This window comes from Sceloporus undulatus, chromosome 6 (genome assembly GCF_019175285.1).
Source record: "Sceloporus undulatus isolate JIND9_A2432 ecotype Alabama chromosome 6, SceUnd_v1.1, whole genome shotgun sequence".
In the NCBI taxonomy this organism is placed as follows: Eukaryota; Metazoa; Chordata; class Lepidosauria; order Squamata; family Phrynosomatidae; genus Sceloporus; species Sceloporus undulatus.
This window is the reverse complement of record NC_056527.1, coordinates 167,344,128-167,362,512: the sequence shown is the minus strand read 5'-3', so window position 1 is coordinate 167,362,512 and position 18,385 is coordinate 167,344,128. Positions and strand designations below refer to the sequence as shown.

General features: G+C 45.9%; 1 protein-coding gene across 1 annotated transcript; it reads left to right on the top strand.

Moving 5' to 3' along the window:
* The first annotated feature begins 1,809 nt into the window (after positions 1-1,809).
* On the top strand, positions 1,810-16,022 carry ST8SIA2 (ST8 alpha-N-acetyl-neuraminide alpha-2,8-sialyltransferase 2). The gene is made up of 6 exons (XM_042476821.1): positions 1,810-2,158; positions 9,485-9,547; positions 10,750-10,878; positions 11,472-11,729; positions 12,823-13,116; positions 14,459-16,022. Exons 1-6 carry the CDS (start codon positions 2,034-2,036, stop codon positions 14,742-14,744), a joined length of 1,155 nt encoding a protein of 384 aa, XP_042332755.1. The 5' UTR covers positions 1,810-2,033; the 3' UTR covers positions 14,745-16,022.
* Positions 16,023-18,385: the final 2,363 nt, after the last annotated feature.

Here is an 18,385-nt window from a genome sequence, read left to right as displayed (position 1 = left end):
TCTTTCCTGTTCCCATCTGCGTGGCAAAGACACATCGCCAAAGGAATCATGCAATAGCACTTCAATAAACAGAGTGCACTGGGGAAAATGGTGGGAATTGCTTCGGCATACGGTTAAGTGGTGGGAAAATCCCCAGTTCGAATCACGCCTCTGCCTTAAATGTACTACTATATGTTGCCGTTTGCATTTTGTGATCTTGGGCCCAATAGTAACCGAAAAGGTAGACCACACATACGTACTGCCAATCTATAGGGCACTAGATGACCAGAGAACCTAAATATTGTGAGTCTCTGCCACCATCTTCAAGGAACCAGAATGGCAGAGGATGAACATGGACTACATCACAAGGTTGTTGATCCATCCAGACACTAGACTTCCATCCAGACACTATAGAAACATCAAGAAGGATGTGGACAAGTTGGAAGGTGTCCAGAGGAGAGTCTGGAAACTACGAATCCCAATGAAAAGCGGCTTAAGGGATCTGGGTATGTGAAGTCGAAGGCTTTCATGGCCGCCATCCATTGATTTTTGTGGGTTTTTCAGGCTCTGTGGCCATGTTCTAGAAGAGTTTATTCCAACGTTTTGCCAGCATCTGTGGCTGGCATCTTCAGAGAATAAACTCTTCCAGAACATGGCCACGTAGCTCAAAAAACCCACAGGAAACAATGGATCTGGGTATCTTTTGCCTGAAGAAGAGAAGAGGTGACATGATAGCCCTGTTTAAATATTTGAAGGGATGTCACATTGAGGAGGGAGGAAGCTTGTTTTCTGTTGCTCCAGTGAAGAGGACACAGAGCAATGGATGCAAGCTCCAGGAAAAGAGATTCCACTTCAAGTTTAGGAAGAAGTCTTTGATGGTGGAAAGTGGCATCTCAGAAGAGTGTGATGGAGTCTCTTTCTTTGGAGGTTTAAAGGCTGGATGGCCTTCTGTTGGGAGCGCTTGGATGGTGTCTTCTTGCATGGCAGAAAGGGCTTGGATACAACCATCCTTGGGGTCCCTTCCAACTCTATCAGAAGTGTGCGAGAGAGACGAAGTGTGTGTGACAGTATTTGTGGGAGTATGTGTATTTCTTTCTGTCCAAAAGACAATGACTGTGTGTGTGTGTGTGTGTGTGTGTGTATATAAGACAATTATAGAGAGAGATTTTGTGTATTGGAGAATGCGACAATGAGGCACACTCTTGCTCCGCTGGGTGAATGGGAGACAAAGGTGGCGGAGAGTGTGAGCATGGGGTTGTGTGCATGTGTGAGTGTGTGTGAGAGAGCTAGAGAGAAGAAGAAGGCACTGTGTTTGTGAGTGGGCATTTCAGAATCAGAGGGTGAGTCTTTCAGCAAGACCCTCTGTGTGTGTGTGTGTGTGTGTGTGTGTGTGTGTGTGTGTGTGTGTGTGTGTGTGACAGGTGACTTGAAGACAGACAGACCGACAGACATAGATATATAGTTAAATAAGATATATGGAAGATATATATAGATATACAGATATATAAGACTATATATATATATATATATATATGGAATAGATAGATGATAGACAGACAGACAGACAGACAGATCGGCAGAGGCACAGGCAGGCATAGAAACTCTCACAAAGACCCAGAGAGAGGGAGCGCGAGGGGGACGGAAAACTTTGCGGAGGGCTGGAGAAGGAGGAGACTTGGGAGGGAGCAGCCTTCTCTTTCTTCTCCTCCTTCTCCTTCTCTTTCTCCTTCTCTCTTTCCAGCCCAGGAGCTTGGAGGGGCCAGGGGTCCCGGGGGGGAGGGAAAGGAGGGGGGTCTTTGGTCCTGGTCCCTCCCTCCCTCCCTCCTTCCTTCCCACAAAGAGGAGAGAGGGAAGGAAGGAAGGAAGGAAGGAAGGAAGGAAGGAAGGAAGGAAGGAAGGAAGGTGCCCCCTGCCCACCCAAAGCCCCAAACTCCTGGGACTGGGGGGAGGGGAGGAGCGAGCCCCCTTCCCTTCCTCCCTCCTCTTCCTCCTCTTCTTCTTCCTCCTCTTCCTCTGGGCTCCTGCTTCTGCTCCTGGCTGAGCCTGGTGGCACCATGCCCCCCCATCTCCATCCTCCTCTTCCTGCCTTTCCCTGCCGGAGCTGGGCGCTGGCCCTCCTGGGGCTCCTGGTGGGCCTCCTCCTCCTGGCAGACCTCTCCGAGATCCAGGTGGAGAACAGGTGAGAAGAGGAAGAAGAAGAAGAAGAAGGGCAGCAGCAGCCCTCCGCTTTCCTCTCTTTCTCTGCCCCTCTTTCTCATTCTCTCTTTCTCTGTCTCCTACACACCCCTTTCAGCCCCTCATCTCTCTCTCTCTCTCTCTCTCTCTCTCTCTCTCTCTCTCTCACACACACACACACCCCTTTCTCCCTCTTTCTTTCAGGCATCCTTCACAACCCCCCCCTCACATATACACAAACACTCCGTCACAGACATACACACAGACACACACCCCTCTCTCACACACACACCTCTCCATCTCTCTCTCTCTCTCTCTCTCACACACACACACACACACACACACACGGACACAAAGCCCCATCTCTCACGCAATTCTCCCCCCAACATACACTCTCAAGCACCCCTTCTCTCTTACACACAACCCCCTCACACCCCTCTCACACACAGGCACACCTACGAAGACCCCTACCCCCATATCTCTCTCTCTCTCTCACACACACACACACACACACACACACTTCCCCCTCTTTGACCCCCCTCTTTTTCAGGGACCCCAAGAAAGGGCTCTCCTTTTCTTCTGATGGGGGGCAGAGGGTCCTTTGTGGGGTGGGATGGAGGGAAGCTGTGGGTCAGGAGGGGACCCACCACAGAAAGAAAGAGGGGTGTGTGTGTATATTGGGGGGGGGAGGTGGGGTTGCAAGGTGGGGGGGCCCTAATGGCTGCAGAGAGGGGGGTCTCAGGGGACCATTCTGGGGGGGGACTTTACAGAAGGTGGGGGTTTGAATTCTTGGACTCTCTGCTTTGGGGTGCCATTGGGGGATGCTGAGGAGGGGGCCTTTATAAGGAAGGGGTAGGAAATGGGGGAGGGAGACTCAAGGGGGGCTTTGGGGGGCTTGGAGGGGGAGGGGATCTGGAGTTTCTTTGTCTCTCTTTCTTTGTGCCTTTTGGAAAGGAAAGGGGAAAGGGAAAGGAAGGGGGTTCTGGAGTGTGCGGGGCTTTCCTCCCTATTTTGAGGGGATGGGGTTATCTAGGCTGAGCTGGGGGGGCTCTTGGGGAAATTTGGGAGGGGGAATGGCCCTTCCTTGGCTGGAAAGGGGGTGATGGAAACATGGGGGGGCAGAGAAATAAAGAATCTTCTTCCCCATTCCTATAGGTTGGAGTAGGGACAGTGGGTTGGGAGTGGAAGGGTCTCCCCCATAAGAAATATCAGGAAAGGAGAGGGGCTGGGATGCTCATGCAATGCCCCGCCAGTGTGATGATACTCAGTTGCAGTTATATTGAGGAATCCTAGAGCAAGCCCCCACAAAAGTTGTTCCTTGGCTCTTGGGGGGGGGGGGGGGGGGGGGAGAGAAGGGGTTTCCCCCACTTTTTGGGGGGGGGGGGTTGGAAATGACACCCAGGAGTTTATGTGCTGGTGTTGTCTGGCAGGGTGCATCCGCTTGGCATCTCTTGCAAACAGCTGAGAACAAAAGAACAAAATGGGCAAGACACCAGTGCCCCTGGGCATATGCAGAGCGCATGTCCCTCACTGCTGTGTGATCATTTCAAAGTGGATACACACACGCGCGCGCATACACACACACACACACCAGGTTACTAGAAGTGTGGTGTTCTGGTCAGATCCAGGCCCCAGTTCTGTGAAGCTTGATAACTTTTGGGGGTTGCAGCTGGAAAGCCCCCTCTAATGGTGGAGAGTTCTTCCAAGATAGGAACCCAAGGAAGCCTCCCAGGTCTAAAAGATCCCACCTCAACATTAGGAGGAACTTCCTGATGATAAGAGATGTTTGGCAATGGAAGACGCTCCCTCAGAGTCTGGTGGAGTCTCTTTCTTTGGAGGTCTTTAAACAGAGGCTGGATGGCCAACTCTCAGAGGTGAATTCCTGCATGGAAGAAGAGGGTTGGACTGGATGACCCTTGAGGTCTCTTCCAAATCTAGGGTTCTAAGGTTCTCTAATAATCTATTGACTAACTTTCCAATCATTGATCAATTGTGTATTCTTGCATGGCTGAATGGGGTTGGACTGCATCACTCTTGAGGTCTCTTCCAACTTTGTGATTCTATGAAGCTATGATAGTATTTCCCAATATATTGACTAACTTTCCAATCACTGTTTGATATTGTCTTCCTGCCTGAAAGAAAGGGTTGGGCTGGATGGCCCTAGTAGTTTCGTCCAACTCTGCAATGGTATGAATCTATGATAGGATTTCCCAATGTATTGACTAACCTCCCAATCATTGATTGATTGTGTATTCCTGCATGGCAGATTCAAGTTGGAAGGGATGGTGCTGGGGCTCTCTTCCAACTCTGTGAAGTTTGACGCTAAGCTTCAGATAGACAGAATGGAAAAAGAAGAAGACAATGTAGTTTAATGATAAAGCATGCATGCACCTTGTACACAGTGGGTCCTGTGACATCTCCACGAGAAAGACATTCCTGACTCAAACCCTGGGCAGAGGATACCAGTCTGTGCTGCCAGTATGGAGCCTGAAAAATCAATGGGGTGATGCCACTTTCGCTAGGAACTCGACGGCAGTGGCTCACGTTTCCAAGTCCCTGTGGCAGCAAATCTATTCTGGGTTTCAGCCAGATTTTTTAAAAGGAGCTGCTAAAGATGCTGAATCCGGTCCTCCAACTAGATCCAGGACCTTTTGTATCTTGTTGAAACTTCAACCCCAAACCCATAATAGCTTCACCAACCCACTTGATGTACAACAGAGAATCAAAGTCCAGGTTGGGACATCAACTTTTAGATCTGGCCAAGAGAGAAAGTGCAAAGCCGTTCTCCATCTGCATCAAAGCGGGATCCAAATTGCCTTGAACTGATGTATTGCACCATAGACTTCTGAGGCCAAAGAAGCTTATTTTGTTGCGGTGTGGGAGTGTGTTTCTTTCGTTTGTTAGAAGCGAACAATAAGGGAAGGAAGGGGCAAGAGATGTGGCCTTCTGGGCAAACTGGAAGCGTCTAACTGGTCATTGTGGGAAGCAGGCTAGGCAAACTGGAGCCACTTTGGTCTAATCCAGCATGGTTTCTTTTTCTTTTGCGTTTATGATTCCAAAGTGTGGTGCAAATGGAGAGGAGCTAGTGTAGAAACCAAGTGGGCTGACAAAGAGAAAAGGCCTCTCCCTCCAACCACAGCTAGCTCCAAACTACTGTAGTAAACTTTTTATAGGCTCATAACTTTGGTTGCCTTTATTTACAAGGATGCTTCAGACACAGCAGTAAACCCTATAGAATATGAGACAAAAGATTTCTTCCTTTCTCTTTCCCCTTTATTTTCCTCTGGATGATATGGCCCAGATTAGTTCAAAGTAACAAAGGAAGAACACTGACAGAATGTAATGTAATTGCAAACGGCAGGAGCACAAACTCCTGCAAAGTGCAACAAATATACAGTATATGAAAGAAGAACCCAGGCTTCTAGTCTATAAACAAACAGACCCCTGAATTCCTAGCTAATGTAGACCTATTGAATCAATGGCTGGAAGATGAGTCAACACTCATGCAAATCTCAACAATTCAATGGATCTAGTTCAATAGGAATTCAGGTCATTTTGTGCTCAGCTCAACAATGCATATGTCTCTATACTATAATTTAAAGCGTTTGCCACTCGCTAATGCTGCACAGATCTAATACTTGGTTTGGTATAGTGTTGAATGGGACTACAGAGTAACATTGAGACCTAGCCCATGAATTACTTCAGTCTTCTCCTAAAGAATCGTTTTGGATTTCTCTAGCCTAGAGTACACATTTATGAACACATTTCAATGAAATTCATGGGTTACAATTAGGCTGGCATCCCAGACACTTCTGGATAAGTCGAGGGCATGAGCCCTGCTTAAATAGTTGAAGGGATGTCAGGTTGAGGATGGAGCAAGCTTGTTTTCTGCTGCTCCAGAGATTAGGACATGGAGCAATGGATGCAAATTAGAGGGGGTTGGATTGGATGGCCCTTGAGGTCTCTTCCAACTCAATTCTATTCCTGACCTGATTTTTCACATCTTTGTATGTGTTTGTGTGTATACAGAAAAAGTGCTTTGTGTCCTGACAGTTCCTCTTTGTGATGAAACCCATCAGGCAACAAAGTGTCTTAGGAAAGGATTTTGGTCTGTGCCTGACATACAGCTTGCAGTGTTGTTGTTGCTTTTAAAAAAGGAAAAGAAAACAAATTAATGCATCCTCTCCTTCTTTCTACCATCGTATGAATGATGATATGCAGGTGGTGCAGGTTATTGAAGGGATAATAACCTTCCTTCGAATTAACTAGGTGCAATCACTGGAAGAGATGGGATGAGGAGGGAAATGGACCATTGGGCTGCTCTGGTCTGGCAGCAATGATAATGCTGTCACAATGTATTTATTTATACGCCACTGCCTTCTCCCCATTCCTTTCAGGGGCAGGCCTTCCAGATCCCATTTCCCGTCTCACACCCTCCTCCTCCTTTCCCCCCTTCCCTTCTTTCTCTCCTTTCTTCCCTTCCTCTGGATTGGGCTCCCTAAACAAAAGGTACAGAAAGTATGCCCTGCAGAACATGCCTGGGTCCTCAAGATCCTATTTTGCAACCCACAGGAGAACCCTTGTGTTGAATGGCAGTGTTGCCCAAGGTAACACCCCACCTCCTAAATGCACAACCAAATGCACATCCAAAACTGCATGTGCATCCCATGCACATTAATGCATGTTTGCATGTGCCTTGGCACCCCATGCAGAACGCTGCTTCTCCAACCTTGAACTGTGGGCATTCTGCACTGGGCACAAAGGTCAAACTGCTTTCCCAGGGAAACTTTGGCATGTGTAAGAAGAGCAAACTCATCCTTTATCCAGGCATTAATGAGAGCCACTGGGGTATAAGGGCTTGTGTTTGGAAATCTTTTGTTGCTGGGACCATTAAACAACTAGGAATCGTAAATCCTTGCAGAACACCAAGAAATCTACCAACAGATTCAGATCTCCCTCTTCTCATAGAACAATAAAAATCTCCTGACAAGCCTCTCCCTTGTTTTAATCCTGTAGCAAATTGGAAAAGGCATTCTTTGCTGTTATCAGTGGAGATATTGCTGATATTTACTGCTATGACTTCAGCAGCAGGTTCAGCTCCCAAGATAGCACCTGCTATTTTGGAGGAACTGCTTTTATAGACCTTTGGTGGCCAAACTGACGATACGAATGGATGAGATCCTGAAATATTTATGGGTCAAATCTCATTGAGATGGGAATATGAGGTTCTATTGTTTCTATATTCAGCATTTGCTCCTTCAGACACAGCCTCCAAGGCTCTTCCCAAATTCTGTAGATCCTCTTTGCTTTTAAACCCTGGGCCTCTTGACTTTCTCTCGCAGTCACACCTCTCAGCATTGACATTAGAGAGCTCCACCTTTGCTGGACATTATACAGCGATAGCAAAACTCTCCCATATCAGAAGGCTAGTGAATCCACTCTGGACTGTAGTCTAAACTTTAAAGGAGCTGTCCAAGGTGCTGGATTCACTCTAGGAATATAATCCAGCACCTGGGAAAGCGCCTTTGGGTTGAGGCCCAGAGTGGAATTATCCATGGTGCTAAACTTCTGCTAGGAAGATAATTTAGCACCTGGAGAACTCCTTTGGGCTGAGACCCATAGCACTTAACACATTTTAGGAATATAATCCAGTACTTTGGGAGCTCCTTTAGGCCGAGATCCAAAGTGGAAACTATCCATGATGCTAAACTCCTTCTAGAGGTATTTAAGCAGAGGCTGGATGGCCATCTGTCGGGATGCTTTGACTGACAGTTCCTGCATGGCAGAATGGGGTTGGACTGGATGGCCCTTGCAGTCTCTTCCAATTCTATGATTCTAGGTTTATAATTCAGCATCTTGGAAAACTCCATTGGGCTGAGACCCATGGCGCTGAACACATTTTAGGAATATAATCCAGCTTTTTGAAGAGCTCCTTCGGGCTGAGATCCAGAGTGGAAACTATCCATGATGCTAAACTCATTTTAGGAATATAATCCAGCCTTTTGGAGTGTTCATTTGGTCTGAGATCCACAGTGGAACTATCTATGGTTCTAAAGTCATTCCAGGAATATAATTCACTACTTTGGAGAAGTCATTCTAGCTGAGACCCAGGATGAAACTATCCATGGGGCTAAACTCATTCTAGGAATATAATCCAGTGCTTTGAAGAATTCCTTTGGGCTGAGATCCATAGTGCAACTGCCTATGGTGCTAAACTCATTCCAGGAATATAATCCAGCACCTTGGAGAAGTCATTCAAACTGAGATCCAGCATAGAACTATCCCTGGTGCTAAACTCATTCTGGAGCTCCTCAGTTATGTTCTGTGGTGGTCGTCTCTGCACATCTCAAAGGATAATACAGTTTTAAAAACAAAGCTTTCATGTTAACCATGCTGTATTTTTTAACCAATGTTTTGTGGTCCTGTTCTCAGCCCCTGGCACTGTTGGTTTGTCTGTGATTTAGACCCCTTGTACAGGAGGAAAGAAAGACAGTGGCTGGTCCAAGCTTACCAAGGAAGTTTCACAACTCAGTATAAAACAGAACCTGGATCTCTCAAGTCTTGGCCCAGCCCTAGGAATGGTTACAATGCTGGCTAACCTTAAACTAAGCTCTGAGTGATTCCAGGCCACACACTCTCTTTCCTCCAAATGGACATCCTCTGTGGAGTGGCATCCTAGCAGATTTGACCAGACACTTTTCATTTGGGCAGAGAGCATTGCTAAAACAGCTCCTGCATGCTAGTAAAAGGCTTACACCAAGATCCTACAGTAAATTCATGTAGTGTAAATCTCATGCATTTATGCGATGGTTGCACTACACCATTCTTCTGTTCATTTCCAAGGTTGTGAAACCAACTGCATGTCTTTAAAACATCAACAAACAGTCTTTAACTGGTTAAATTATTTCAGCTAATAATAATAATTAACTGATTAAAATATTGTAAATGAGTTGTCTTCAACATATAGACCTACCCTTGCTCTTTGAGGATAAATATATATATATTTATGTTCAGAGGTATTGTATTTGGGGGTAACTGCAGTCTCTACCAATTTTCACTGAGGACTGATCCAGGCCAAATCTCTTCTGACTGATAAGCCTGCTTTTCGTCTTTCTCAGGCGATGGGAGCTTTGAGGGAGGCTTTGAAGGATAGGAGTGCCAATTGCCTCTGAATACAAAGTGTGCCCATATCTTATGCCCCAGGGTCATCCCATGTGCTAAACAGACCAACTCCTTGGTCCACAAAGCAGAGCGAATTGCTTTGACCGTTGGGCAAAGCTTTGCAGAAAGGCACCTGGTTTATAAATAATGCATTTCCTTTGTCTTGTAGGAATTCTGGAGGCAGAGGTGCAATCAGATCAGCGGCAAGTGGCTTCCATAGCAAATCTAATAGGTTTGTAAATTATGTTTTGTGTTCATTTGTTTTTTTGGCTTTAAGGTAACTATTAATCTGTTTCATTTTCTTTCTCTCTCTCGGTCTCTTTTGTGTGATGCCTCACAGATCTGTTTTTCTTTCCAGTCTCCCTGACACACACACGGATGTTCTCTCTTCGGCTTTAAGTGGCGATGCTTATTTGAGAGTGACAGACAAAGCTGCTTCATCAGGCAGGGCAGAAGGATGCCTTGGCTGATGAGATCAAAAGCCACTGAGACGTTTAACAGAACCAACAGAAATGTATGCCTCGCAGATTATTTATCAGGGTGGCCAAGATATCTTGGTGCCAAAACCAAACCAGAAACCATAGTAGGAAGGGAGTCATCCCAGGGACCATCTAAATCCAAAACCCTAAAATGAAATGGGTCCAAAAAGCAATGGAGGCAGATAACTCCATTATGAATAGTGTGGGAAATCTGTTCTGATGTGAAGTTGAAGGCTTTCATGGCTGGCATCCATAGTCTTTTGTGGGGTTTTTTGGGTCTATGTGGCCATGTTCTAGAAGAGTTTATTCCTGACATTTCGCCTGCATCTGTGGCTTTGGCATCTCCAGAAAAATTCTCTGAAGATGCCAGCCATGGATGCAGGTGAAACGCCAGGAATAAACTCTTCTAGAACATGGCCACAGAGCCCGAAAAGCCCACAAAATTCTGTTCTGGGTTTTAGTCTAAATTGTAAAGGATCTATCCAAGACGCTGAAAGTATTTGTGGGGAAGCTTCAACGCTGTGGGCTGCTCCACAAAAATTCAGACTAATCTGCCAACTGGGTTCATCACTAACATGGCAGCTAGAGTCCAACACTCTTTTTTCCACTTACGCAGCCTGATTTTGTAAAAACTTACTCGAGGAAGAGATCTGAAAGTCTCAGAAGCTTGCACAATGCTGTGTCCTTGAGGCTGGCCTAATCAAAATATTACAACGAAGGGACCCTTGTATAGAACCACAGACAATGACAAATGCTATATTTCTGCTGGAGGTTGACCACAGAGTCATGTTGGAGGACCTCCATACACCTAGAGAGACTTTCCCCCTAGAAGTAAGTGAAACTGTGGTTACACTAACATAGTTCTCCATGTTTTTAATGCTAATGATGCATACTCTACCTCTCTCCTTCCTCCCAACGCTTCTCCCATCCATTCTCCCTTCCCTTTCCTGACCAGGGCTGAAGTGATCATAAATGGGTCTTCACCTCCACTTGTTCTTGACAGAAGTAGTGAAAATATTAAGCACCAAGACAGGCCATCCTCATCCAGATGGAGCCATAACCAGACCCTCGCTTTGAAGATCAGGTACAGAGAAATCACAACAGGAGCTTGCAACCTTTCAGGTCTCAAGATCAACAGATGAAGCTAGTGGTGATATATTTAGCCATGTTTCATAACAATGGGAAAGAAGAAATATGAAGTCCAATAACTGCACTCTTCACAAATCTTGGAATGCCTACTCCATTCCAAGCCATCTTTGCCTCTATTTCGTTGTGTATATGCACCAACACACTGTTGCATATTCTTCAGCCGTCCCAAGAAACCATCACAATTAATGCTGTGTTGTTTCTCTTTTTCATTTGTTTTTTTAAATATCTGTTTCTTTCTCTTCCTCCCACTTCACCCTCAGCTTATTTTGCTGCAAGCTGAGTTCACTGTGCAAAAGTCATTTGCACTCAACTCTTTGGAGGAGAGGAGAAAATGTTTCCCTTCCCAGTAGACTCAAGTAAAAGCATACAGCTGCAGCCTCTCCTAGCTTGTCTGTTCTCTTTGACCCTCTTTGCGAACTGAGTCAAAGACCAACACATGTAGACTTATACCTTTCTTTTCTTCTTCTTCTTCTTCTTCTTCTTCTTCTTCTTCTTCTTCTTCTTCTTCTTCTTCTTCTTCTTTTTAAGGAAACACATCTTGAAGTTTCTGGATGCTGAGAAAGACATCTCAGTGCTGAAGGGGACTCTCAAACCTGGGGATATTATCCACTATGTGTTCGACAGAGACAGCACCATGAATGTGTCCCAAAACCTCTATGCTCTCTTGCCCAGGACCTCGCCCTTGAAAGGCAAACACTTCCAGACCTGTGCCATTGTGGGAAATTCAGGCATCCTGTTGAACAGTGGCTGCGGAGAGGAAATCGATGCTCACAGCTTTGTGATAAGGTAACAGCGGCTGGGGTGGAGGCAGCCAAAACCCTGTCCAAATGGTGTTTTGGAAACTCATCTTTTGAAAAATCCTTTTCCTTTAAAACAATACAAGGCAAAACCCTGAATCTTAGATTCTTTGAGGTCTTTAAGTAGAGGTTGGATGGACATTTTTCTGGAGTGCTTTAGTCATTTATTCTTGCATGGCAGGGGGTTTGACTGGATGGCCCTTGTGATCCTTTCCAACTTGAAGACCCTATCATTCTAGACAGATTTGACAGAATGTAAAGCTCTGTTGAGAGCCAGTGTGTTTGAGGATTGGACTATAACTCTGGAGACCAGGGTTCAAGTCCCCATTCGATCATGAAACCTACTTGCAGGCCTTGGGCAAGTCACACACACTCTCAGCCTCAGACGATAGCCATGGCAAACCCCCCTTTGAACACATCTTGCCAAGAAAACCCCATGATAGGGTCCCCATAAGTTGGAAACGACTGAAAGGCACACAGCATCAACAACAAACCACCCAAAATGGTTTTGGTAAAGCCAGAAGTGGACCTCTGGTTCCATGTGGGGTCCAGGTTGGAAAATTGGCTCTTGCATCCCCTGAGTTTAATGTAATGTGCGCACGCACACACACACACACACTGTCCAACATAAACAACTGTCCACATGAATCCATCTCCCTGAGGTTCTTGCTGGAGACCTGCCCTGCAGCTTGCACTCTGCATTAATTAATGGGGAAGAAGGGATGCTCTCATTTCCCCGTCTTCATTGTTAACTCTGCATAATCAGCCAGAGAGGCAAAGAGTTCTGGAGCTGAATAACTTCAGTACAAAAGAAAAAGTGTCTGGTCATTCAGGTCCCCACAAGACCTCCCACATTTGGAAGACAGGAGGGAAGAGTTAGGAAGCATGTCCCCACAGGACCCCCATGAAAGGCCACCAAGGACAGTGCGTGAGGAGCAGGTTGAGGGTGAATTTTGTCTTTTTCTCATGTACCCTAACACAGACTTCCTTGTTTCCTTGCATGGCATCCACCTTACTCGCACATATGCCTTTCTGTGCATATACTTATACTCTAAATTGCTTCCTGGCCTTTTTACTTCCAGATGCAACCTTGCCCCAGTCCAAGAATACACTCAAGATGTTGGAACAAAGACAGACCTGGTCACAATGAACCCTTCGGTCATCCAGCGAGCCTTTGAGGACTTAGTGAATGACACCTGGCGGGAGAAGCTTCTTCAGCGTCTACACAGCCTCAATGGCAGCATCCTCTGGATCCCGGCCTTCATGGCCAAAGGGGGCAAGGAGCGCGTGGAATGGGTCAATGAACTCATCCTCAAGAAGCACATCAACGTCCGCACTGCCTACCCTTCCCTGCGCCTCTTGCATGCCGTCCGGGGGTAAGTGGCTTTGGGTTGGAAGAAGAGCTGAGACCAAAACCTCCAAGCCATCTTCTGTTATCACAGTTGCTTAATTCTCACACACACACACAAAGTTATTGATTCAAATGTTATTTCACCAGCTTAGGAAGAAGGTATTGCCAAGGTAATTACTTTTAAAAGAAGGTATGAAATGGCAGGTATCTCCTCTCTTTGTTGCAGCTTCCGAGGTCCATACAAATTGTACACCAAAGAGCAGCGCTGAGTGGCATTTGCCAATTGGTGAAGGGCAGTGGTGGAAATAATTACAGCCTTCTTCCAGCCTTCCTTGCCTTCTAATTAAAAACCTGGAGACTCGTGCATTAATGGTTCACTGTTGACGCAGCGTCCCATGTGCACTCGGCGCAACCTCATTTGGGTTTGCAAAATTAATTAGTTTTCATTACAGACTCCAGCTGTTTCTGAAAAACAGGGGAAGGTCCGCACTTGTAGGCAACATGGACATTGTGAAAACAGATTTGAGCATGGGGGTGGGTGAGGAGGTAAACACAATCGTTTGTGGGAAATACTTTTTTCACCCTTCTGGTGTGGTCAGTGCGCAACCAAAATGTCTTGCCCATGCCAGAAAACACAGAGAGATGCCAAGGGTGCCCCTTTCACAGAAAGTGCTTGGGCAATCAGTTCATCTTTCTTCCCAACTCATGTTCACCATCACCACTGAACTCCATTTGCAGCATCCATTGGGTACCAATAAAGCATTGAGTGGCAGTCAAATTAGACATGAGCGTCCATTCCCAAGCGTCAAGCCATGTTCTCTTTGACACATATGTATGTGTCTCAGTGTCCAAGCAATCAAATAAAGCACATTGACCTTCCTCTGTCCTTTCCACCCTCCTCTCTCTCTGTGTTTGTGTTTGTATGTACACCACTTCTAGTCAGCCTACGGCAACCTGATGGATTTCATAGGGTTTGCTTAGGCAACAACTCTCAGAGGTGGTTTGCCATTGCTTTCCTCTGAAATATAGCCCATAGCACCTAGTATCCCTTGGATGATCCCAAAAAGCAAATACACTAAGTGCAAGATACTCAGGTGAGGAAGACCACATGCTATGATAAACAGACATCTTTCACCACTTGGGGGAGCACCTCCACCAAAAATGTGTGTTGTCTTAAGTTGACTTTCAGATCCCTAGTTCTGAAGGGCCCTTTGGCACAGCACCATTAATGTTCTCCTTTACCTTGGAACAAGCTGGGTGCGCAAGTTACAATTTTTCTCCCAATGTTTAGTTTCCCTTTCTGTTGATGACCCCCAAAGTTGTAGAAGAAGAGTCCTCATGTTCTTTCTTACTCTGTTCTCTTTTAGATACTGGCTAACTAACAAAGTGTACATAAAACGGCCCACCACCGGCCTGCTGATGTACACCCTGGCGACTCGCTTCTGCAACAGGATCTATCTCTATGGTTTCTGGCCCTTTCCTCGGGATCAAGACCAGAACCCTGTCAAGTACCACTACTATGACAGTTTGAAATATGGCTACATGTCCCAGACTAGCCCGCACACCATGCCCTTGGAGTTCAAAGCCCTGAAAGCCCTTCACCAGCAAGGAGCCTTGAAACTTACAGTGGGGGAGTGCGATGGGGCCACATAGAGAAGCTTTCCAGAGACTCACATTTCCCGCCAGAGGAAATGCATTGTGGAGGGGAAGGCAAGGATGAGCAGAGGATGAGTAGGTGACAGAGTCCGTGCCCTTTGTTAACTGTCCAGGATGGAGGCGCGGGTGTGTCTATGGGGCACAATGGGTGCTCCAGGTCTGAGTGGTATTGCTGTTTGGTGTCAGGGAGGAGCAGAAAGGATGGGAAGAGAAGGAGCCCAGGGCAACGGATCAGCTGGCTGAAGAACTGGGCCGAAGGGGTCCTTAATGACAATGTTTCTCCCCCTCCTCTAGACTTAGAAAGTCGCTGTGGTTGGTTCGTATAGGTACTTTATGTGGCAACTATATGTTAGACCAAGTGTCGTGAGTGGTCTGGAGTTGGTAGCTAGGGCCTCTGTTGGCCAAGGAGTTGGGTTTCCCAGCTTGTGTTGTGTTCTTGGCTTAGTGGTAATACAGGGGAGGGCAGCAAAGGGGTGGGGGGTTATTCCTTACATCTTCTATAGGAAAGCAAAAAAGGAACTTTTTGAATTGAGCTAATGGAAAGTTGCGGTGGTCAGTTGTGCGGAGAAGTTGGCCCAAGAGTTCTTAAGGGAGTTTATGGCTTGGACAGGGAAGGGACTGACTGGCGGAGACCTTTCGTTTCAGAGAACTGAATGGTGCTCAACTTGGGAATAGCAGGTTGCAGGCGCTTGGAGATGAGATGGTTAGACGTTGTGCCCATTTTAAAAGAAGGGAAAGAAAGTATCAGGGCTACCATAAGATGAAGTGGCTAATATAATTTTTCTCAATATACAAAGAGGATGGAGTGGACTTGGGTGGGTCCTGTGGTTTTGTTTCCTTTTCTTCCTTTGTAAAGAAAAGTCTTTGGGGGTGTTGTGTGTAGCAGTGTTTCTCATGCTCTTTGATGTGAGGGACTGGCAATTACTTTTTTCTTATGTGCCAGGGACTGGCGCCATTTTTATACACATTGGCAACAACTGTTCCTTTCCTGGAAACTCTCATTGGACTAGCAGTCAATGGCTTGTGGACCACTTTGGCTCCACGGACTACTGCTATGAGCAGCACAGGTGTGCCAGAGATGCCAACACAAGCTGTGAGTGTTGTGGGTTCAGCTTTTAGAAGACGGGGCACTCCCCTTCAGACCAAATTCATGACCCAAGTTCTTCTGTAGAACCAAGCTGCAGATGTCAAAGCAAGTTGCATTTTTATGAACCATTCAAACCAGCAGTTTATTGTGATTTAGCTAATCTGTTTTTTAAAAAAGTTTTCCAGCGATGGAAGTGTGTGTGTGTTGTTGTTGTTGTATCACTTTGTGTGGTGATTACTTTCAAGTTGACTCTGACCTATGGCAGCTCTGTAAGCTGCTATACAATGCTAGCTCTAAACAACATGGTTCTCTTCAGAAGAAATTTGCCATGATACCTGGAATCTCGATCACATTGCTGTAGTGCTTTAGTTCAGAAAAGTCACTAGAACTCTCTGGCAGAGAATTGCAAGTACCGATGCAAACTACAAATCCCAGGTTTCTGTAGGATGGAAGCATGACAAGTGGCAACGAAGTTGTTTGACCAGGTGCTGATGCTACATTTTTACCCCTATAAATCATAATGTTCAAACAGAAACTTCAGTGTACTCTTGGTCACACATAGCAGCTGGCATTCTGTTAGCGAAATGCACAGGCTACACATATAGGATGGATTATTTGCCAGAGCATAACAGATGCATTCTGCTGATAGTGGTGAAAGTGGAGTTGTGCATACAGTGCATTGTGCACTGGGGTTGAGCAATGCGCTTTGTGCAATCTCACCAGTCATTGACATGAGTTGCACATTGCTGCTGTTCTGCATGAGGGTTGCATAGTGTTGGTACACTGTATCTCCCCATGTGGACACGGACACTCATGCTACGCCGAGGGAATCTCGGATTGCATCCCCACACTCCATCCAAGATTAAGACATCTCACATATGAAGCACAGGTGGATTGAAATCAATCAGTCTCAGAAAATAACACATTTTTAGACAGCAGGCAAGACTCAAAGGTTAGTTTCGGCATTTACCACAACGTCAATGAGGCACGCTCTGTGATGATATATGGTGACTTTACAATCTTGGAGACAGTTCTCAGAAACCAGACAAGTGTCTTCCAAACGCTTGCCAAGAAAACCCATAAATCTTTTGCCTTTTCCAAACCGAGCAAAGAAACTCTCCAAGTTTCTGCAAGTTTCTCAAAGAAGTGCTGCCATTTTGACTTTGGTTGTGGATGCCAGCCAAGCCTCATTGCATGTTAGAAAGCATTTATACCTGGGAAGGTAATGTTACTTTTGCCACCAGTCCTTTGTTGGGTACCAGGGAATGAAGGACTGGACAGCTGGCGTCTCATTCTTACTTGAAACGCAAACACATCCTCTCTCCAGGCTAGAAAGCTGCCGAGTCTAGCATCTTTTATGCGCACGGTGTAGATTTACTCTTCAGTCTCCTGCGAGTTCTCCATGGTTACCTGTGATACAATCACAAGAGCTAAACTTTGCGCTGACCTGTCTGTCCCCCATGCTGCCTTCGGTTCCTGCATCTGTGAAAGCCCAGGCCTGCAAAACCAGAAATGAATAAACACTTACATAGAAGATTTCAAAGAGACAGCTGCCTTTGTCATTGCAGCCTGAAAGTGGGAAAGAAAGAGTGAAAAGGACGAATCTAGCAGCACCTCTTGAGGCTCTTGGATTTAGTGTGGAATAAGCATTTGTGTATTTCAAGCCACTTCTTCAGCCACACCAGTATTGTGCACATAGGTATGCTAGTTGTAGGGTGGGATCAGCACACAAACACAATTGTAATGCTCTGATTCCACTATAAATGTCATCACAGCGTCCTATGGAATCCTGGGATTTGTAGTTTAGGGAATGGGTATTTATCATTCTCAGCCAGAAAGCTCTAGTGCGTCACCAACTGTAAGTCCCAGGATGTCATAAGATTCAGCTATGGTGGCTGAAGTCAAATTATAGTGCTATAGTTGTATACAGTGCGCCCTTGCTATCCACGGGGACCCGTTCCGGACACACACACTCCACGGATAGCAAAAAACGTGGGACCATAAGTACCGTTCTTTTCAATGGGCACATGGTCGGCCCCCCGTATGCGCATGCACACATTAAAAAAGCTGGGGCTTGCCATCTGTGTAAGCTCAAACCATGGATGTTAAGCCCGCAGTTGGCGCGAGCGCACTGTGATATGAATAAGCCCAGAATTAGTTGAAGAGGACCAGATGTTGCACTTTTACTCTCATAAATCACAGTTCTTAAAAAGCAACATTAGAAAAAATTCAGTTTGTGATGCCGGCCATGAAATTCAGCTTCCTAGAGTTCAGTCACAAAACCACAAAACCACAAATCCCAGAGTAGGGATGATGAAGAGAAAATAATGTTATATACACATTTCTAGCTTTTTATATCTTTAGCATGGTCTCAGTTTTGACAGTTGGCAGTTGCTTTGAGTCCGAAACTGGGGAGATTTCCAATATAATAAAAGTGGCGGTGGTGGTGGCAGTGGAAGAAAAAGGAGAAGAGCATTACATTTATTTATTTTAGTATTTTATCATTGCTTGTCATGAGAGTCAGTTGAGGCAGAATGCAACGAATCCATTG

Bases quoted from the DNA above. Each gene is read 5' to 3' on its own strand.
- ST8SIA2 (XM_042476821.1), top strand. From the start codon at position 2,034: ATGCCCCCCCATCTCCATCCTCCTCTTCCTGCCTTTCCCTGCCGGAGC. The intron at 9,548-10,749 runs GTTTGTAAATTA...TTTCCTGACCAG, and splicing joins TTCCATAGCAAATCTAATAG to GGCTGAAGTGATCATAAATG. The intron at 11,730-12,822 runs GTAACAGCGGCT...TTTTACTTCCAG, and splicing joins GCTCACAGCTTTGTGATAAG to ATGCAACCTTGCCCCAGTCC.